This window comes from Dipodomys spectabilis, unplaced genomic scaffold (genome assembly GCF_019054845.1).
Source record: "Dipodomys spectabilis isolate Male_0828 unplaced genomic scaffold, ASM1905484v1 ptg000067l, whole genome shotgun sequence".
NCBI classification, from domain to species: domain Eukaryota; kingdom Metazoa; phylum Chordata; class Mammalia; order Rodentia; family Heteromyidae; genus Dipodomys; species Dipodomys spectabilis.
This window is the reverse complement of record NW_024870744.1, coordinates 7,650,422-7,671,009: the sequence shown is the minus strand read 5'-3', so window position 1 is coordinate 7,671,009 and position 20,588 is coordinate 7,650,422. Positions and strand designations below refer to the sequence as shown.

Below are 20,588 nucleotides of genomic sequence, written 5' to 3'. Positions count from 1 at the left end.
CGCCCTCCACGAGCCGGGTCCCTCCCATTGCCCTCGCTGCCCCGCCCCCCACCTGCAAGGCCGCGCCCCTCGCCCGCGGGTCCCAGGTGCGCTCTCCATCCCGGCCCGCCGCTGCCCGTCCAGGGGCGTGGTGCTGTGGGCCGTCCTGCGGACGCACGCCGGGATGGGGGGCGAGGGAGCACGTCGGCTGAGGGTCGCCTCGGGCGGCCGCGGTGAGGGGCGGGGCCCCTGGCGTGGTCACGACTGCGCATGCTCACCCGCGCTCGAGGGGCGGACGAGCCGCGCCGAGCGGACGGCGAGGGCGCCGGTGTCGGTCCGGAGACTATGGACAAGTACCAGGTGCCGAGCTGGCCTCTGGCTGGGAGGCCGGGGCTGCCCGGGCGGAGGGTCCTCGGTGAGCCCGCGGGGTGGCGGTCACGGCCGCGGAGGCCGTGCCCCGCGGGCGGGGACCGCGCCCCGGCCAGGGCCAGCCTCCATCTTGTCGCGGGGCCTCGGTGTGGGGCGCCGCAGCTGCCCGGCCAGGGAGGAGGACAGCCCCTCGCCCCTTCCCCACGGCCGGGGCCTCGAGTCCCAGGCCCGGGGACCTGCCCGGGACGCAGGCCGGGCGTCCACTTCACCTTCCCGGTGAGGGGAGACAGGGGTGAGGATGGCCGGGGCAGGCTGAAACGCTGCTGACCGGGCTGTAACTCCTAGCCTCGACTTGCTGCCCCAAGCCCAGGCCTCAGTGTTCCTGTCTGGTTCTGTCCTCCGAGCAGAGGCGAGGCCGTCCACAAGGGCCCGGTGACCCTCGCGTGGGTCTGCACCCCATGGTGCTCCTGAGTCAGGTTCCATCCCACACACAGCCCTCTGCCTCCTTGGCCCGCGCTGACCAGTGAGTGGTCTGTTCCCCGCCGGCCACCCCTCTGCTGAGTTCTGGCTCGGTGGTCATCTCTGTGGGGTTGGTTCAGATCACAGCCTCTGGACTCAGACCCTGGGGTGTGAATCAGATCCAGGCCACTACACTTAATGTCATAGCTTTAGGCCCGGACTTTGCTTCCTGTGCCCCAGTTTCCTCCACTATAAACACGGAGGTAACACCATAGTGAGGCTGCCGGGTGCTTGGTGTAAGTCTGGGCACTAGGGTGGTTACGGCTTTGCTTTCTCCCTACGGTAGTCACTTGGAGGTGAATGCTGGAAGTTGAGACCCCTGTGCCCAAGGGCACATCATATATGTCTGATGGTCCTCAGGGGTCAGAAAGATGTAGAGAGAGTCTGAGAACTGGCCTGGGGAGATAGCATTGGGTCCCCCTTTGGGGAACCTTCTTGCCATTTCCTCTCCTGTACCATGGGGCAGACCCTGCCAGCCCCTCGGGGGAAGTTGGGGCAACCAGCATGGGAGCTGGACTTAATGCGGGGGAGCACAGAGCAGTGTGCAGCATTTCCTGAGAACATCTTACTGTTTGTTGGTAGATTTTGAATCAATTGAGTCCTGGAGCCTTGGGAGTGAATCTGGTGGTGGAGGAAATAGAAACTAATGAGAAGCTCTTGATAAAACAGGTGAGGGTTTGTGAAGCTCTGTGACTGGGGGTGTGGCTCTGTCTGTAGAGCTGCTCTCCAAGCTCATGCTCATACTCCCTAAGTTAGAGAAAGGCTTTTTGGCCTTTCTCTTGGCCAGCAGGCAGAGGACTAGCCTCGCTCCAACAGATACGAGGCATGGCCTCCACTCCTCAGGCGTCCTGCACCTTGTCTTGATGGAGAACCAGTCCTCATCTTTATTCCACCAACCACAACACTAAGCATGTGCCAGCACCGGGACTTGAACTCAGGGCTTCTTGCTCTTGCTTGGCTTTTTTGCTCAAGGCTGAGACTCTATCATTTGAGCTACATCTCTGCTTTCAGCTTTTTTTCCCCCCTGGAGATAAGAATCTCATGGGCTTTTCTGCCTCAGCTGGCTTTTTGCTTTTTTTTTTTTTTTGAACTCTGGACTCTGGGCCTAGGCGCTGTCCCTCAGCTCTTCAGCTCAAGGCAAGTGCTCTACCACTTGAGCCACAGCGCCATTTCCAGTTTTCTGGTGATTTATTGGAGATCAGAATCTCATGGACTCTTCTGCCCGGGCTGGCTTTGAACTGTGATCCTCAGATTTCAGCTTCCTAAGTAGCTAGGATTACTAGCATGAGCCACCAGTGGGGGCCCAACAGACTTTGAATTACAATACTCAAATCTCACCCTGCCAAATAACTAGGATTAGAAGTATGCGCCACCAGCAACCATCTTTTCCTAAGCATTAATGAACTAGTTTTCACAGGAAAGGTATTGAAGTTAATTCCCCCCCCCCCCCAACAGTTTGCAGATTGTCTCAAGTCACTACCATACCTTTCTCCTAGCCTAGTGCCTGTCTAGCCTCCCACCCCATTTTGCACCAGGAGCTAGACCTGGCCATACTCATCTCCTCATGTGGGATGAGTGCTTATTTTCAGTTTTGAATTCAAACAAAAACTGATAAACATCCTTGTGTCTTTGTTTTTGTTTGTTTTTTGGGGGGATCCGGTCATCGGGCCTGAACTCTGGGGCTGGGCGCTGTCCCTCAGCTCTTCAGCTCAAGGCTAGCGCTCTACCTCTTAAGCCACAGCGCCACTTCCGGCTTTTTTCTTTTTTGCTTATGTGGTGCTGAGGAATCCAGGGCCTTATGCATGCAAGGCAAGCGCCCTACTACTGAGCCACCTTCCCAGCCCCATGTTTTTGTTTTTTAATTGAACATCCATGATTTCCTTAGGAAAAATCCCTAGAATGGGATTTCTGAGTATTTTGTAGGCTCTCAGTTAGTATATTTGACTGATTTGTATTCACAGACTTGATAATAGTTATGATGATGATGGTGGTAATTGTGGGTGGTGGTGGTGGTAGTGGTGATGGTGATGATGATGGTGGTGGTGGTAGTAGTGGTGATGATGATGGTGATAGTGGTGGGGGTTGGTACTGGTGATAGAGGTGGTAATGGTGGTAGTGGTGATAGTGGTGGTGGTAGTAACGATGGTGATAAGGGTGGTGGTGGTGACAGTGGTAATGGTGGTAGTGATGATGGTGGTGGTGATGGTGGTGGTAACAATGGTGATGGTAGTGTTGGTGATTATGATGGAGGTTCACTGAACAGTTACTGAGCTGGTCGTCTTGTACCCCTGCAGGTGGAATGCATCGATGAACATCATGCCAACGAGGCTCTGGAGGAGGTAACTGTCTGGTTGGCTTCCTCTCTAGAGGAATAGGATTCAGACTGGGAAACTGGTCTGTGCCCTGTTGAGTGCCAGCTGAAGGGAAGCCTGGAGGGTCACAGTGTGCTCTTGCACAGGCTACTAAGGGAGCCCATGTCCAAATGCCCGCTCCTAGATGCTACCCAAGCGCTGCCACGTAGGACCCTTGCTCCTAGAGAAGTTGAAAGGTATCTGGTGGCTCAGTCCATAGGCTAATTTATCAGTAACTATGTTTTAAATTTTTTGTTTTTGGCTGGGCACTGGTGGCTCACACTTAAAATTCTAGCTACTCGGAGGCTGAGATCTGACGGTCACCATTTGAAGCCAGCCCGGGCAGGAAAGCCTGTGAGACTCTTATCTCCAATGAACCACCATTAGTTAAAACCAGAAGTGGGGGCTGGGGAAGTGACTCACTGGTAGAGCACTTGCCTTGCATGCATAAAGCCCTGGGTTTGATTCCTCAGCACCACATAAGCAGAAAAAGCCAGAAGTGTCACTGTGGCTCAAGTGGTAGAGCACTAGCCTTGAGCGGAAGAGCTGAGGGACAGCGCCCAGGCCCAGAGTTCAGGCCACACAACCAATCAAAAAAGAAAAAATAAATAAAACAACCAGAAGTGGTGCTGTGGCTCAAAATGGTAGCTTTGCGTGCAAAAGCTCAGGGACAGTGCTCAGGCTCCGAATTCAAAGCCCCATGGCCAAAATAAATAAATAATAAATAAAATCTTTTTTCTTCAGGGCTGCACATGAAGCTCAGTGTTGGAACACTGGCTTGCCTAACATGTGTAAGGCTTTTGATTCTATCCCAACACTGAAAAGAGCAAGAGATGGCAGGGCGGGGGGAGAAAAAGAAAGGAACAGTAAATGGGTAAATTATCCTTAATTCTGCCCCTCATAACTGACCACTAGTGTCCTCCTGATTTATAGACAGTAATGACAGTGGCCAGTTTAATACACAGAGCCTCTGAGCAGTGCTCTGTCTCTGGGACTTCTCCGGGGTGAGTTGTGTCTCCTTGGAACGGTCCTGCTGGGATGGCCTGCCTTGCTCTTTGCCAGCCATCACCTCCCGGGTCTGCAGCATAGCTGCAGGGTGATGATTGGCCGGGGCATGTGGGGCACGTGGAATTCCCCTTCCGCACTGCTCCCTTCCACATCCCCAGGCACGCAGCCCTGCCAGTGCCATCGGGCTCAAGGCTCCAGAGTGGCCATTGTGGTCAGACGCCTGGGGTTCTTGCCCAAGTCCTTTCCCTGGGAGAAGAGGCTGCAGAAGTTCTTGGTTGGATAACCTGCCCTGGGTCGCACACCTTCTGAGGCCCAGCCCTTCCTTCACCTCCTCCATGTCTGCCCTGTACCTGCACTGGCTCACCAGGGGCAGAGTCCACAGCCTCCACCATTTGTCTTTTTGTTTGTTTTTGTTTTGCAATGCTGCAATCAAGTCCAGGTCTTACACATGCTAGGAAAGTGCATACCTCCAGCCCGCCTTGTTTTCACATAAGCAAGTGAGGCTCAGAGAGGTTGAGGAGTCTGTCTCAGTCACACAACATGCCAGAATATGCTAGAGATGAGCCTCTAGCTTCCATGCACCAACAGTACAGACTCTCTGTACCCACCCGCTGCCTGCCCAGATCCAGCAGCTGACATTTTTGTTGGGATCTATGACAAAGAGCTCCACCAGTTAAACACTGGCTCCCCTCACCCCTGCCCCTCTGCTCTGGTCTCTGCAGCTGATGCCTCTACTGAAGCTCCAGCATGCCCACATCTCCGTGTACCAGGAGCTCTTCATCATGTGGAACAGAAAGGTGGGTCCGAATGGCCCTGCGGCCCTGCACTCATGGCTCACGCCCAAGATCTGAGACTCATGGCTTGAAGCCAGCCCTGGCAGGGAAGTCCGTGGGATTCTTTATTTTATTTTATTTTTTTGTGCGGCCATGGGGCTTGAACTCTGGGCCTGGGCGCTGTCCCTCAGCTCTTCAGCTCAAGGCGAGCGCTCTACCACTTGAGCTACAGCGCCACTTCTGGTTTTCTGGTGGTTTATTGGAGATAGGAGTCTCACGGTCTCTCCTGCCCAGGCTGGCTTTGAACCGCGATCCTCAGATCTCAGCCTCCTGAGTAGCTAGGATTACAGGCATGAGCCACCAGCGCCCGGCCGTGGAATTCTTATCTCCAGTTAACCACCCCAAAACCTGGAAGTAGAGTTGTGGCTTAAGTGGTAGAGTGAAAAAGCTCAAGGATAGTGTCCGGGCCCTGAGTTCAAACCCCAGAACTAGCAACTGATCCTCCAGGTTTTCAGGCTAGGAGGCATAAGTAGGTGCCCTGACTCCAGTAGTCTGTGTGTGCGGCTTCAGGGCTGCCCTGGCTTTGGGGCAGGAGTGCTCCTGCTCCCTCAGAGAGGACTGAAGTGGAGGAGGGAAGGGAGAGGGGGAAGCTGAGGCCAAGGGGGATGGGAGTCCCAGTGGCTGGGCCACATCTCCACATCAGCCTGTGTCCCTGCCTAGGCTGGAAACCCCTTACACACGTGTTCCCCCACATCTGGGTTCTGAGGAAGCCTGCGGGGAGCCCTCATTCCATGCATGCACCAAAGTATCTCCTGAGACACACTGTGTTGCTCTTAGGGAGGAGCAGAGCTATCCCCTGCTGGCCCAAGGCAGGACTGGCTCCTGGGGAAAAGTACTCCCCTGAGCCCTGAAGGAGCAGTTACTCCAAAAGGGGAGAGGGTGGGTCCGTAGGAGGGACCCCCACATGCAGCGGTCAGAGGCAACTGGAGCTTTTGGCAAAGTCTAGGATGCTGAATATAGCCAGAGCCCAGCGGGGCCCCACAGGGAGAGACGGGGACCCTCAGGAAGAGACAGGAGACCCCGCCAGCAGCGTCCCCATGGCAGCAATCAGAGGACGCTTGGCCCATAGGGCACCCAGACCGGCTCAGGGTCCTCGTGTCCCGGCAGATCTCCTCTCTGTTCCTCTGCATGGTGATGGAATACAGCAAGGAAACCCTGCTGGATGTCATTGAGAATAAGAGGAAGAAAAAAGCGGCCATAGACACCGGGGTAAGAGGCCTCCGAGTCAGCAAGCCTGGGGAACATGGAGACCCGAGACCCCACAGGCCCCGCGGTGGGGCGCAGAGGGCAGGGGCCTGGCACACCCCACTGGGCCTGGTTCAGCTTTTCTTCCTTGCTTGTCTTCCTTTAATTTCTACCTTTTCCTTTTTTCTTTTCTTCCCTGCCTTCTTTCCTTCCTATTTAGGAGTACTGGTGTTGGAACTCAGGACTGCAGGTTTGCTAAGCAGGCATTTTACCACTAGATCCAGGCCCCTGTACTTTTGAGGGGCTTTACTTATCTTTTCAAAAAGATCTTATGTTTCTGCAGAGACTGGTATCAGATCTCAGTCCTCCTATTTATGTTTCCTATGTAACTGGGATCGCAGGCGTGAACCACCACACCTAGCTTTTTTTTTTTTTTTTTTTAAATTGAGATGGGGTCTCAATGAAAACTAACGTTTCCACCATGAGCCTCCTGGCTGCTAGCCCTGAGGAGCTAGGATTACAGGTGTGCACCATCATGCTCAGTCCCTAGATTTTTCTTATATATGTGGGCCGAGGCATGTCCCTTGATGCATTGCAGATGCTCATGCACTCCCCTAATCTCCACAAAGAGCAAGAAAGACTCCTAAGACTCCAGAAGGTTCCCAGCCCGTGGCCCCAACCGGGCATCTGCCTCCAGAGATTGTATGGTGCTTCGTGAAGTCCATCCCCGTGCACTGGGTGGGTGGCTCATCTCTGGTATCCGCATGCATGTTGTTTGTTCCACCCTGCGCTTCTGGGTTCATCCCTCATGGGATGCAGCAAGCCTCTGCTGGTCTGAGGCATCGCAGTCACGGGGCTGGTCCTGCTGGTCCACCCTCTGTGAGCCTTTGGCTGTCTCTAGTTTAGGGCTGTTTCCAGGAGCCTGTGAGGAGCACTGCTGGGGTGAAGTTTTCCTCAGATCCACTCCTTGGGAGTGAAGTTACCGGGTGTGTGGGGTGTACCCTCAGTAGGTGTTCCGGATGTTTCCAGTGTTTGCTTTCCCAGTGAGCAGTGAGGGTCCCCCTTCCACGTGATGGCCTGAACAGAACTTCATTGTCATTGTGTGTTTTTTTTTGTGGTAGCTATTCAGGGGAGGGAGGGAGAGAGAGAGAGAGAGAGAGAGTGTGTGTGTGTGTGCGCGAGCGCGTGTGTGTGTGTGTGTGCTGGTACTAGGGCTTGAACTTGGGGCCTGGTTGCTATCCCTGAGCTCTTTTGTTTAAGACTAGCTCTCTACCACTTGAGCCATAGCTCCACTTTTTGCTGGTTCAATGGAGATAAGAGTCTCCTGGACATTCCTGCCTGAGCTGGCTTTGAATTGTGTTCATCGGATCACACCTGCTGAGTAGCTAGGATTATAGGCTTGCACCCCAGCACCCTGCTAGATAGTGGTACTCTATAAGGGCTTTAATTTGCACACTCTGTGAGTCACCAGGGTGGCACATTTGGCAATTTGGATTTCTTCTTTTGTGCTTGATCCAGTCATTTGTCCATTCTCACACTTGAGTTTCTTCTCTCTTTTATTAGTAAGATTTCATTATATGTTGTCCAGATATTATATGATTATCCAGGTACCTCCATCCCGCCTCGGGCTATTTTTCCCCCCAGTCATGGGGCTTGAACTCAGGGCCTAGGCATTGTCCGTGAGCTTTTGCACTCCAGGCTAATGCTCTACTACCTTGAGCTACAGCTCTGCTTTTGGTTTTCTTGTGGGTAATTGGAAACAAGTCGCATGGACTTTCCTGCTCAGGCTGGCTTTGAACCGCTATCCTCAGATCTCAGCCTCCTGAGTAGCTAGGATGACAGGTGTGAGCCACCAGTGCCCAGCCTAGCCTGAGACTTTCTAATTCCTTTTTTCTTTTTTCTTTTCATTTTTTCCTGACAGTCCTGGAGTTTGAAGTCAGAACCAGACTTACTAATCTGGTACTTTGCTACTGAACCATGCCTCCTGCTCTTTTTTGCACTGGTTAATTTTGCGATAGCGTCTCCCTTCCTTCCTGGACACATACCTGGACTGTGATCCACCTAGTTCAGGCTTCCCATTGTGGCAGGGACCACAGGTTCACACCATCACGTCCAGCTTATGTGGACTTTTCTGCCCATGCTGCCCTGAGCTGCAGTCCTCCTCATCTCAGTCTCCCGTGTGGCTAGGATGAGAAGCACAGGCCACCGCACCCAGCTATGGTTGAGAAAGTGCTCTTGCAAACTCTTCTGCCCTCAAACCAGGATCTTCCCTGATCTCAGCTTCCCCAGTAGCTAGGCTGAAAGGTGTGAGCTACTGGGATCTGGCCGGTGGCTACTGGGATGAGGGCAAAGGTCTTTGTCGTAACAGAGTCGCCAGTGCTGTTCCGTCCTCTCCACCCTGGCTCAGGGTGCTCTCCTGCTTTCTTGTAGAAGCTTTGTTCTTGACTCTCACCCTTGGCTCTAGGTATCTCCCCAAAAGAGTTCTGTCCACTTTTCCCTAAGCATTGCTCTGTTCAGTGGGCCAGGCCCCATCTTCCCCCAAAGGGAGTGTCAGTGGGGACCAAAGTCCTTTCATGACCTGGGCCTCAGAGGAAAGCTCTGGAGAGGTTTTCAGACCTTCTCTCATGGGCAGAGCCCTTGGAGAAGCATAGATGTCCCCAGGACCTAGAGAATGAGGCAGGGCTACCTTAGCTGAATTATGGGAGGAAGCCCCAGGGCCTACCCCCTCTTCCCCTCCCACACCTACCTCCCTGACCCCTGGCCGCAGCTGGGGGGTGCCTCGCTGGGGGGCTCTCAGGGCCCTTCCCAAGCTGGCATCCCCCTTTCTCCCTCAGTGGATGCAGGACATTCTTGGCCAGGCCATGGACGCCCTGGATTACCTGCACCAGCTGGACATCATTCACAGGTGATGGGCAGGGCCTCCTCCCACTCAGGTGTGGGTCTGGGGGTGGGGCATGATCCGGTCCCTCCCCTCACCCTCCTCAGGATGGGCCACTCCTCCTCCCCTCCCCATCCCAGGCTAAGAGAAGCCTGGCTGACTGGTGGTAAGGTGCACCGCTTTGTGAATATCCAGACGAGTGCCGGGTGGTTCTAAAGTGCAAGGGAGGTGGAGATAAGGAAGGAGAGGTGAGGCCACCTGCAGTGGCCTGGCTTGGGGACGGGACAGGCCAACATGGGTGCCATACCCCAGGCCAGCCTTTGGCCTGCCAGCTCCCAGCTTCTGGCACCAGAGGAGGAGCTGGGAAATGGCTTCCATTCTGGCATCCAGACACTGATGTCATTCAATGTCCGACCATCCTTCCTTCTTCCATCCTTCCCTTTTCTCTCCCTCTCTTCCTCCTTCCCTCCTTCCTTTCCTTCCTCTTTCTTTATTTCTCTCTCTCTTCTTTTTTTGTGTGTCAGTTGTGGGGCTTGAACTCTGGGCCTGGGCACTGTCCCTCAGCTCTTCAGCTCAAGGTGAGTGCTCTACCACTTGGGCCACAGCACCACTTCTGGTTTTCTGGTGATTAATTGGAGATAAAGAGTCTCACAGACTTTCCTGCCCAGGCTGGCTTTGAACCACAATCCTCAGATCTCAGCCTCCTGAGTAGCTAGGATTACAGGCATGAGCTACCAGCGCCTGGCAACAGGAGCATTTTCCTGAGGAGAGAGGAGGGCCAGAACTAGGCCAGGAGGGGAGTGAGGTTCAGGGCCTGTGCTGGTCTGCCCAGCAGCTCTGAGATCCTCAGGGTCCCACCTTTTGGCCACAGGAACCTCAAACCCTCCAACATCATCGTCATAGGCAACACCCAGTGCAAACTTGAGGACCTCAGCTCCCACACGCTGATGACCCACGAGGCCAAGTGGAACATTCGTGCGGAGGAAGGTGGCCGAGAGGAGGGGTGGCGAGCCCCCAGGGAGGGCAGCTCGCAGGTCCACGGGGCCGGGGCCACTCTGGGCACCGGGCTTTTCCATCAGAAGGTCCCCACAGACCTGCCTCAGGTCCCAAAGAGGTGGCCTGGCTGGGGCTGGAGCTGAGCAGATACAGCCCCTGTGGTTGTAAATGCAGACTCCGAAATAACAGATTGGAGAGAAAGCACCCCAGGAACAAAGCAAGGTCTGGGGTACCCCTGAAAATGCTAGTGTTTTGTTTTTTGTGTTTTTTTTTTTTGTGGTTGTTGTTTTGGCAGTCCTAGGGACTTGAAGTCAGGGCCTGGGCACTGTCCCTGAGCTTCTTTTGCTCAAGGCTAACACTCTATCATTTGAGCCACAGTGCCACTTCAGTCTTTTTTTGTGTATGTGATACCCAGAGCTTCATGCATGCTATGCAAGTACTCTGCCATTAAGCCACATTCCCAGCCCCTGTTAGTGCTTATGTATTCAAGGGAAGACCCAGGAGGAAGGAAACAGTGTGGAGGGGGCAGGGGTGGTCTGTGGGGTGCAGACATGGATATGTGTGTGACTGGAATCCTGAAGTCGCATAAGGGATGAGTCAGGGCAGCAGCAAGGGAGATGAGTTCTCTTCCTTTGAAAAAATGGCAGAGTAAAGGAAGCAGCTTCAAGGCTTAACAGACACCCACCCAGGTGGACAGAGAAAATGAAGTAGAGAATTTCAGTCCCAAGGTGGCAGTGGTTAGTGGCACTTTTTCTTTGTTATACAGAGGATGGTGGGATGGATGGGTGGGTGGATGGATGGGTGAGTGAATGGATGGATGGATAGATAAGTAGATAAGCGAATGGATAGGTGGATGGATGGATGTAAGGATGAATGGATAAATGGATGGTTAAGTGGGTAGGTGGTTGGATGGATGGATAAATGGGTGAATGGATAGGTGGGTGAATGAATGTAAGGATGGATAAATGGATGAGAAGGGGTGGGTGGTTGGATAGATGAGTGAATGGATGGAGGTGGATGAATAGATATGAGGGTGGGCGGGTGGGTACCAGGTGGGTTGCTGGAGGTGGAAATGGCTGGAGTATCTTGGCATGCAGCCCGTTGCTGTTTGGCCAGGGGAATGGAGCCTCAAAGGCAAGTGGAGGCAAAAGAGGGAGGGTTGCCTAAGGACAAGCAGAGACTGGCAGAGCTGAGCCAAGACCCCAGTCTTTCAGCTCCTCTAGAGTACACATTTGGAAATAGGGCAGCGCAACCGGAACCTCACCCCCGGTCCTGACACTTAGAGGGGCGAGCTGTTGGAGGAGGTGCACCCTTCAGTCTTCTTGGTACATGGCTCCTTCCGCACACCCAAGCCAGCATGCCAGGCCGATGGTCTCCCTGCTCAGCCAAGGCAGAGGTCTAGTTGAGCCCTGGCTCTACTGCCCTCGGCTAGCATTTCTTGCCTCTCCCAAGAAGGGCTGGCAGTTCATACAGTTTTATGGGGTCACTAAAAAGGGGCAGTTCTCGTCTAGGAGGGCTCTGTCCTGCCTCCACCCTTAGGGAGCCTGGGACCCAGCATTCTCCGCCTTTCTCCTGCCCACAGACCCCTGTCAGAAGTCGTGGATGGCCCCCGAAGCCCTCAACTTCTCCTTCAGCCAGAAATCTGACATCTGGTCCCTGGGCTGTATCATTCTCGATCTGATCTCCTGCTCCTTCCTAGATGTGAGCTGTGTGCTGGGGGCGGGCCCCGCTCTCACCGGCCTCCAGTCCCACCCACGGCCCCATACTCAGCCCCTGTCCATTCTGGCAAGAGGACAGGGCAGCAGGGGCCATGATTCTTGGCATCTGTCATCAGCTCTGCCTCTGATGGCTGGAAACCACCCAACCCGAGGCCCCTGGCTGGAGCAGAGGGCAGCAGAGGCTGCCTCTTGGGAGACTCGACCTAAATACCCCAGGGCTAATTGCCACACAGGCCAAGCTGGAGTGAGATGTATTCTCCTGTCCTTGTCAGGGGGTCATGGTCACCTGACAGGAGGCAGGTGGGAAGCTGAGCCTTTGGGGGGGGGGGCACGCAACAGTGCCAAACACAGGCATGGATGCCCCCATTCCTAGGACCAGGTCCCAGAAAGTACAAGCACCTGTCTGGGCCCTAGCTCCTTCACGCTTTCCCAGAGCCTCCAGATTTAAACTGAGAAGCACCTCGCCGTTCCCTTCCTCAGGGGAGCCCGGGCCTTCCTGCTTGGAGGGAGGACAGGCTCCACCCCACCCTGCACCAGGGGCCCCCTGCCCACCCTCTGCCCGGTGAGATGGCCACATGCTTCTTTGAGCCTCTATGTCTTCTGTGGCCTCCAGCTCCCCTCTAGTCCTCTTTCTGGCCCCCAGCCCCCCCTCCGCCCTTTGGTGCATGGCTTTCACGTAGTTGTGAAAATACACAAACCAGAGGCCTGCATCCTTGTAGACCACAGAGGCCATGAACCTGCGGAAGTCCCTCCACCAGACCGGAGGTAACCTGAAAGACATTCTGAAAGACATCTCGGACCGGAAGGTCCCCAGTGCAGAGACCTTCTGCTCCCTTCTGCCACTTATGCTGCAGATCAGCCCGTCCAATCGAATCTCTATAAGGTGAGCCTCAGAGGGTTTTTGTTTTTGTGTTTGGTGTGCTGGCCCTGGGCCTTGAACTCAGAACTTTTGCACTCAAGGCTAGCACTCTACCACTTTAGCCAGATCTCCACTTATGGTTTTTTGGTAGTGGAGTCTTTTGGACTTTTCTGTCCAGGCTGGCTTTGATCTGTGATCCTCCCATTCCAAGTGTTAGCCACTGGTGCCTGGCAGGGTCAGGTTTTTATTTTTTATTTTTTTGGGGTCCGGTTGTGGGACCTGAACTCTGGGCCTGGGCGCTGTCCCTCAGCTCTTCAGCTCAAGGCTAGCGTTCTACCACTGGAGCCACAGCGCCACTTCCAGCTTTTTTCATTTTGCTTATGTGGTGCTGAGGAATCGAACCCAGGACCTCAGGCATGCAAGGCACGCGCTCTACCACTGAGCCATTTTCCCAGCCCCCCCGGGTTTTTATTTTAACCTATTAATTTACTTTTCACAATGTCTGCACCTAGCAAACATGGCTGCTGGCTTTTTTTTTTTTTTTTTTGCCCCCATCCTCACTACATCCTGTTGCACAGATGCAGCCTTGCCCAGCCGGAGACCCTGAATGCAGGCCTCTCAACACTGGGCCACACCCCCTCATCGTCAAGCATGGACACAGCCCCAGGGAACCATGACACTTTTAGGGGTTCATGGAAAGCCATCCAGGAGGAGTGAATCCCGCTTGGCTTAGATGAGTCTTTATAGCAGCATAGACATCCAGTCTGAATTTCTCTTTTTGTCTGAAGGGACAGGACCTAAGACCACCCTGAGGGGCTCCCCGCAAGGTTTTGGCGGGGGGGGGGAGGAGGGGATGGAAAAGCTTGTGCTGGCCACACAAGGCACCATGAGAGACCCTGCCAAACAGATTCTATCCCAGGATGGCCAGCGCCCAGTGTCAGCCTGAGCCCAGCAGGGGGAGTGGCCTGGGGGAGGCCACCACGTGCGCTCTCGCTCCCTCCTGCCCCCCCTCTGCTAGGCAGGTCATACACATCACCTTCGCGGACAGCTCCTCCAGGCCACCCCGAGTCATGCTGACCCTGCACCAGCAGGTGGTGCCCATGGCCGTCACTGACATGCTCTTACAAGGCAACCTGGGCAGCATTTTAGGTGACAGTGGGGCCCGGGGAAGGCTGAGGGTGCTTCCTTTGGGAGGGTTGGACTTTGGGGGATCTGCTCCTCCTGTCTGGCCAGCGGGGGGGTGGGGGTGGCTTCCAGGCTCCTCACGACCCCCACCCCCAGCATGCCCCGCACTGCTTGGCAACTGCCCTGCCCAGATACCCTCCATGGCTGCCAGTTCGCACAGCAGAGTTTATCTCCACAGCCCAGCCTTCACCCCTGAGCTGGCCCCACACACCACCTCAGTGGTGGGCTGGTGTACCACGGTCTGGTGTCTTCACTCAGTCTGAACTCGTGGGCCAGGATGAGAGGCAGCCCACTGAGGCCAAGGGAGGGGCTTGCCAGACATGGGCACGATCACCAACAAGCTGCTCAGCCCCAGGGGAGAAGAGCGCCGCCTCATGGCCCGATGGGGCGGGTCTGAGGAGGGGCAGCAGGCCAGCAGCTAGGCATGGGGAATGGTGCCCTGGTGGCCCCGGCCCTCAGCGAGTTTCCCCATGCCCCCTGTTGCTGCAGAGGTCATGCAGAACTTCTCCAGCAGCCCCGAAGTCCAGTTCAGGGCCATGAAGAAACTAATGACAATGTCGGATGATGAGCTAGGTAGAAGCCTTCCCCCCCCCCCCCCCCCCCCCCCCGCTGTCCAGGCTGCTTCTAGGACAGACCCTGGAGCCCAGCACTCTGGGCCTGGCCACCCTTCCTACCCCTTAAAGGCTGTTTACGTCCCCAGAGGGGTTCCATGTGATTGACACGGAGCCAGTAGCCAGCCTCAGCCCCTCTCACCCCAGCCCACAGATAGCCTCTGTCAAGGCAGTCACTGCTGTGGGTGCTGGGATCAGGCTGTGGTTCAAGGCCAAGTGCTTTCATTGTGTCAGGCCTTCTGCTTTCCCACCTATAAAGTAAGGGCCATAAGGAGAAGGCCGACTACACTGAGCTACGGGAAGCATATGCCTCTACAGAGCCAGGCATGGCAGCACTTGCCTGTAGTCCCAGCACCCAACTTGGGGTGGCGGGGAGTTGAGGCAGAAGCTCTCTTGAGCCCTGGAATTTGAGGGCAGCTCAGACAATATAGACTCCATCTTTTAAAAAAGGGGAGATAGTGGCACTGGAATGTGTGCACTGGCCAGCTTTGCCTTTGTGCTTTCCTGCTCAGGTCCCCTCTGGGTCATGGAGTGGCTTCCCCCCCACTCCCTCCCCCCCCCCCCCCCCCCCCGCGCCTCACTGTGCTGCCTGCCCCTCTGGTGTCCCAGGGGCCCCTCTGGGTCATGGAGGAGCGGCTCCCTCCACTCCCCGGTGCCTCACTGTGCCTCTGCCCTGCCAGGCCTGCCATGGCCCATGGAGATGGTGATGTCAGTGACTGCCATCATGAAGCAGCACCAGAGGATCCTAGAGCTGCAGCTGTGCACCTGGTCCCTACTGCTGCACGTCATGGGCCAAGGTGGGTGCCAGGCCAGCCAGGGGAGACAACAGTTTCTCCAGGAATCTGATTGCTAGAAGCCCATCCCCAGCTGCCAGGTGCAGGCCAGGTGTCTTCCCCCCCACCCCCCCGTCCCCCGGCCCGGCTTCCCAGCTGCGCAGTGAGGACCTGGATAGGACAGAGTCCTCTAGACACCCCCAGACCGAGGCACTGTACCTTCAGGGGCCCCAGCTGGTGGGAGGGCAGCTGAGGAGCATGGGGACCAGAGGGGGCAGTACTGAGCTTGCTACCCAGGAGCAGCTGTAGCTGAGCTGTTCTCCTGTAGCTCTCTGTAAAACTGCCTTTGATTTTAAGCCTAAAGTAGTTGTGTTGCTTTTTTGTCAGTTGTGGGGCTTTAACTCGGGGCCTGGGAGCTGTCCCTGAGCTCATCAAGACTAGTGCTCTACCATTTTGAGCCATAGCACCACTTCTGGTTTTCTGTTGGTTAACTGGAGATGAGAGTCTCATACTTTCCTGTCCTAGCTGGCTTTGAACCGTGATTCTCAGATCTCAGCCTCCTGAGTAGCTACGATCACAGGCGTGAGCCACCAGCGCCCAGCTAAGTAGTTATCTTTCTAGCTTACCTACTAAAGGATGAACTTCCGCATACCATTTAAACGTCTTAGCTGTTTGGGTTTTTCTTGACAGTGGTAGTGACTGGTACCAGGCCAGTGTGCACATAGGCAAGTCCCGTGAGCTTCTGAGTTCTGCCAGCACAAACCCTGTAGGCTCCGGGAGGCCAGCACGGGCCCAAGACGCAGGAGGGCCAGGCCAGGGCCCTGTGTCCTTCACGGCCAGGCCTTGTCTGTGCCCAGGTCTGCTCCATGCTGGGGGGGATGAGGCAGACTGGCAGGTTCCTCAGCCGCTCCCCATCAAGGAGGGCCCCATGTGCCCTGTCTGCCCCTGAGCCTCCCCTGTATGGGGTCAACTCAGGTTCCTCCCCCGATCTGAGCAGCACTGATGCAAGATGATGAGGCACAGGCACCGAAGACGCAGTGGGACAACTCCATCATCGTCTACCTGCTGAACACCATGCGGAGCCACCCCGACTCCGTGCAGCTCATCACCACAGGCCACAGCATCCTCACCATCATCTCCAGCCAGGGTGCGCAGCCCATCCCACGGGAGAGCCAGGGGTACAGAATGCCAGGGCTGGGGGGTGGCATGGAACTTATCCCCAAGATGACTCAAGTGGTGAGCGGCTCTGCTCTGATGTTGGGTGCTTTCCTTTGCGCTCTCAGTGACACCCACTTTTACAGCCACCGGTTCCTCCACAGATGGACCTAGGTGCCAGGCACATGGCAGGCACAGCCATGGGCTTCGCACACACTGACATCATGCTCTGCGCCTGCGGGCTTGGAGGCTACTGGCCAGGCGGTCAGTGCCCTTTCCTCCTGCCCACGAGTGGGCACCGATGTCCCACAGAAAGCAGCAGACTCGAAGAGCCCAAGGCTACATGCCAGAAGTCCCAGGAGGGCAGGGCTGGGCCCCAGTCTGCTCCCTTCACACCCCAAAGATTTCCCATCCATCACTGAACACACGTGGGGATGAAAGGGACTCTAGAAACAGACATGAACTGGAACGGCCAGGCACACTGGACATCTGCTTTCCCACTGGGAAGCTACAGTGACTGCCCCCAGCTTGGTAACGGCTGAGGGATGCTGGGTGGGGTCAGGAGATGGGCAGCTTCTCCAGGGCCAGCTCCAGAAACACGTCAGAGGGCAGGTGGGGGGAAGGGTGGAATGCCTGGGGTGTCTTCTGCCCTCAGGCGCGGTCTCTGAGGAGATGCAGAAGGCAGGACTGATTGAGCTGCTCCTGGAGCACCTGAACCGCTACGCAAAGGACAGGGATGTCTGCCTCCGTGCCCTGGGCCTACTCTGGTCCCTCCTCGTGGACGGTGAGAGCCTCCCATCACGGCCTCCACGTCCTAGCTCGTAAACACACCAGGGCAACCTCAGCCCCCGAGGTGCAGAGCCCAGTGCAGAAGGGGAGGGGGACAAAGCTGAGGGAAGGGGGCCAAGTCCAGCGCTGGCACCTGGCGCTGGAGGTCAGCCAGAAAGCTGAATGCCCATCCTTGGATTTGATTCAGAGAATGGGAGCCCCCGGCCAAGGCCAACCCTCTTCTAGGTCCTACCTGGCACCCTAATGCCTGAAGTCTGTTTTACCCAGAGGAAGGTTCTGGAAAGTCCAGAGAGCCCCAGACACTGAACAGTGCTCAAAATATCAGTCCCCAAGCCTCTCTGGGGGATTCCTGCCCCACAGACTTTCTGGCTTTGGGGAGCTCCACCTTCTGTTTTCTGAGGACACATGTCCGTCCTGGTTTCTGTTGTTGGGCTCGGCAGGAGGGAGCAGCCGCGCACGCTGCTGCTCAAGGTCTGGGTATCTCCTATCCTGCCCCACATCCAGCTGTCATTGTGGACAAAGGCCCACTGGACCAGATCCCTGCCCTGGTCATCCAGCAACTGGCCACCCACCCTGAGGATGGGGAGATGGCCGAGGCAGGCTGCGCGGTGCTCTGGCTGCTGTCCTTAGTCGGTGAGCAGCCGTGGCTGAGGAGGGAGGCTGGCCCCACAAGTCCAGGCACCGAGGCCCACCTGCTCTCTGCAGGCTGCATCAAGGAGTCGCAGTTTGAGGCCGTGGTGACGCTGTTGCTGCAAAGCATCCGGCTGTGCCAGGACAGAGTGCTGCTGGTGAACAATGCCTTCCGGGGCCTGGCCAGCCTCACCAAGATGTCAGGTGAGCCCCAGGAGGGACAGAACTGCACCAGAGGCTGCACAGAGCAGTCCCCGGCAGTCATTCCTGCCAGCTGCCACAAGCCACGAAAGGAAAGCCGGGCACCAGTGGCCCAAGTCTGTATTCTTGGCTGCTTAGGAGGCTGAGATCTGAGGATCATGGTTTGAAGCCAGACTAGACAGGAAAGTCTATGAGACTCTTAGCTCCCACTAACCAGCAAAAAAAAAAAAAAAAAAAAAAAAAAGCCCGAAGTGGCGATGTGGTTCAAGGGTAGAATGCCAGCCTGGAGCAAAATAGCTAAGGGACAGCACTCAGGCTATTGAGTTCCAGTTCCAGCACTGGCATCAAAAAATAAATAAATGATGGGCTGGGAAGGTGGCTCAGTGGTAGAGCGCTTGCCTTGCATGCATCAGGCCCTGGGTTCGATTCCCCAGCACCACATAAGCAAAAAGAAAAAAGCCGGAAATGGCGCTGTGGCTCAAGTGGTAGAGCGCTAGCCTTGAGCTGAAGAGCTGAGGGACAGCGCCCAGGCCCAGAGTTCAGGCCCCCAAAAACCAAAACAAAAAAAAAATAAATAAATGAATAAAAGGAAAAGCAAAATGTGTACACAAAGCACCAGCATGGGTACCCTTCAGTGTTCTGCTTAATGCTGTCCAGTGGCCATCTTCCCCATCCACTCACACATTTGCGGCAATATGTGGTCTTGTCTACAATGACCACAACACAAAACCTGACTCTTGTTCAGTAGCTCATGCTAAGCACCCCAGGCCCTCCTGGGTACCCCAGGCCTGGCTGTCCTCCAGCCTCGCAGAGAACACTTGGCCTGGGACAGGACATGGTCAGCAGCAATGCACAGCAGGGGCAAAGCCCAGCCCTTCATCCTAATGTATTGGCCACACGGCCTTCCTGGGGGCGGCAACTAACCCTAGGTGCTGGGGGCCACCTTCTGGCTCTGTGCCCATCTACAGGGCTGTCCAGCACCCTCCTGCTCAGTCCTCCCTGGGAAGAGCTCGTTCCTGGCCAGCTCTAGATGGGAGTACAGAGCTGGAGAGGCCCTGGTCAGCCTCCAACTGTGGACTGGGCCTTGTGTGGGGCCTTCCTCTCTCCCTGGGTAGCAAGCTCCTCCCACTCAGGCCACCCCAGGGTCTCAGTCCTGGACCCCATGTCTCAGGGACTGGGCCCCAATCTGAGGCCCTGAGGGCAAGAGAGACACCACTTAGCTGAGGGCCAAGGCCAGACCAAAGGGAGCAGGAACTGGAGCCAGCCAGGGTGACTCAGCCCTGTCACCTGCCCGTGTGACACTGGAGGTGTCTCACCCTCCAAGCTTCGGCTACCCCTGGGTATGGGGAACAATGCCCTGCAAGGCCCAGGGCAGCTTGGGTGTAACTGTGCACGGAGATCACATCAAGTGCCCACTTCCTCAAAGGCTGGGGCCAGGTATTCTGGCACCTGGGGCTCCAGTCCTTCTGACAAACTGAGTGCCCGCCCCAACAGGCTGTGGCTATGGTTGCACAGGTGAAGGTGTGTGCAAAGCCAGCCCTGGGCCTCTCCCAGCACCTCTATACTCAGTCTAGGGAAAGGCCCACACCTCAGAACCCCTCAGAAAGCTGAGCCCCTGCCCAACACGCCCACCCTCCCACTGGGCAGAGGCAAAGACTTGGCCAAGTTGGAATGGCACACGTGTAACCATGCTCCCTGGCCTCCCTGGCAGAGCTGGTGGCCTTCCGGGTGGCAGTGCTGGAGGTGGAGGGCAGTGGGCTCTGGCTCCTGCGGGACATCTACCAGCTCTACAAGGATGACCCAGAGGTGGTGGAGAACCTGTGCATGCTGCTGGCCTACCTTGCTTCTTACAGTGAGTCCCTCCCTCCTCCTGCCCCTGCAACTTCTACTCCATACCCACTGAGCACCCACCCGGACCCTAGGGCAGTGCAAAGTCTAAGTGGCACTGGCAGGCCACCCACCCCACAGGCTGTGGTCCTCAGGATGTTCTCTGCTCTTCCAGAGGAGATTGTATCAGAGCTGGAGTCTGGGGGCATCAGGGCCCTGGCCCAGGAGATGGTGGAACGTTTCACCTCCAGCCTGGTGAGTGGGTGGTAGGGGCTCCAGCCGCTGTTTTCCCACCTGCCTGCTATCCTGTCTCAAGACTGGGTTAGATCCAGTGCCCGGGGCAGGCGCCACTTTCCCAGAGCTGTACGCACTGCCCTTTGCGTGGTGGTACCCCAGCCAATTCCCATACCCCGAAGCTGCCAGTGCACACTTGCTTCCTCCTTCCAGGAGCTGGTCGCATACGCAACCACCGTGCTCCAGAGGCTGGATGAAGTTAAACCCCAGGTGAAACCCAGTCCCCCCCTCAGGGGAGACAGAGGTCCCCAGGGACCTGCAGGTGGCACCCTCCTCTCAGAAGTAGAACCTCCCTGGGGAGGTTTCGGGGAGGGTCACCAAGCCAGTACACCCCAATCACACCCTTCATGACTAATAAAAACGCCAAGGCTCCTTCCTGGTGTGCCCAGTTGTTTCTGGCCTGACTAACTGGGGCTCTTGGAGGGCTC

General features: G+C 56.1%; 1 protein-coding gene across 4 annotated transcripts; it reads left to right on the top strand.

The window, feature by feature from the left end:
* The first annotated feature begins 273 nt into the window (after positions 1 to 273).
* Positions 274 to 20,532, top strand: Stkld1 (serine/threonine kinase like domain containing 1). Of its 4 annotated transcripts, XM_042681111.1 has the most exons (19): positions 274 to 339; positions 1,450 to 1,536; positions 3,162 to 3,206; positions 4,949 to 5,023; positions 6,167 to 6,268; positions 9,079 to 9,149; positions 9,994 to 10,109; positions 11,701 to 11,819; positions 12,556 to 12,719; positions 13,714 to 13,844; positions 14,370 to 14,453; positions 15,172 to 15,288; positions 16,262 to 16,411; positions 17,075 to 17,203; positions 17,713 to 17,841; positions 17,914 to 18,042; positions 19,751 to 19,891; positions 20,042 to 20,121; positions 20,314 to 20,532. In XM_042681111.1, exons 1-19 carry the CDS (start codon positions 325 to 327, stop codon positions 20,509 to 20,511), a joined length of 2,082 nt encoding a protein of 693 aa, XP_042537045.1. In that variant the 5' UTR covers positions 274 to 324; the 3' UTR covers positions 20,512 to 20,532. The 4 variants fall into 4 exon arrangements, with proteins under 4 accessions (XP_042537045.1, XP_042537043.1, XP_042537046.1 ...); XM_042681109.1 differs by having other exon boundaries at positions 17,713 to 18,042; XM_042681112.1 differs by lacking the exon at positions 14,370 to 14,453 and having other exon boundaries at positions 17,713 to 18,042.
* Positions 20,533 to 20,588: the final 56 nt, after the last annotated feature.

Bases quoted from the DNA above. Each gene is read 5' to 3' on its own strand.
- Stkld1 (XM_042681109.1), top strand. The intron at 17,204-17,712 runs GTGAGAGCCTCC...CCCCACATCCAG, and splicing joins CTGGTCCCTCCTCGTGGACG to CTGTCATTGTGGACAAAGGC. The intron at 19,892-20,041 runs GTGAGTCCCTCC...CTGCTCTTCCAG, and splicing joins GGCCTACCTTGCTTCTTACA to AGGAGATTGTATCAGAGCTG.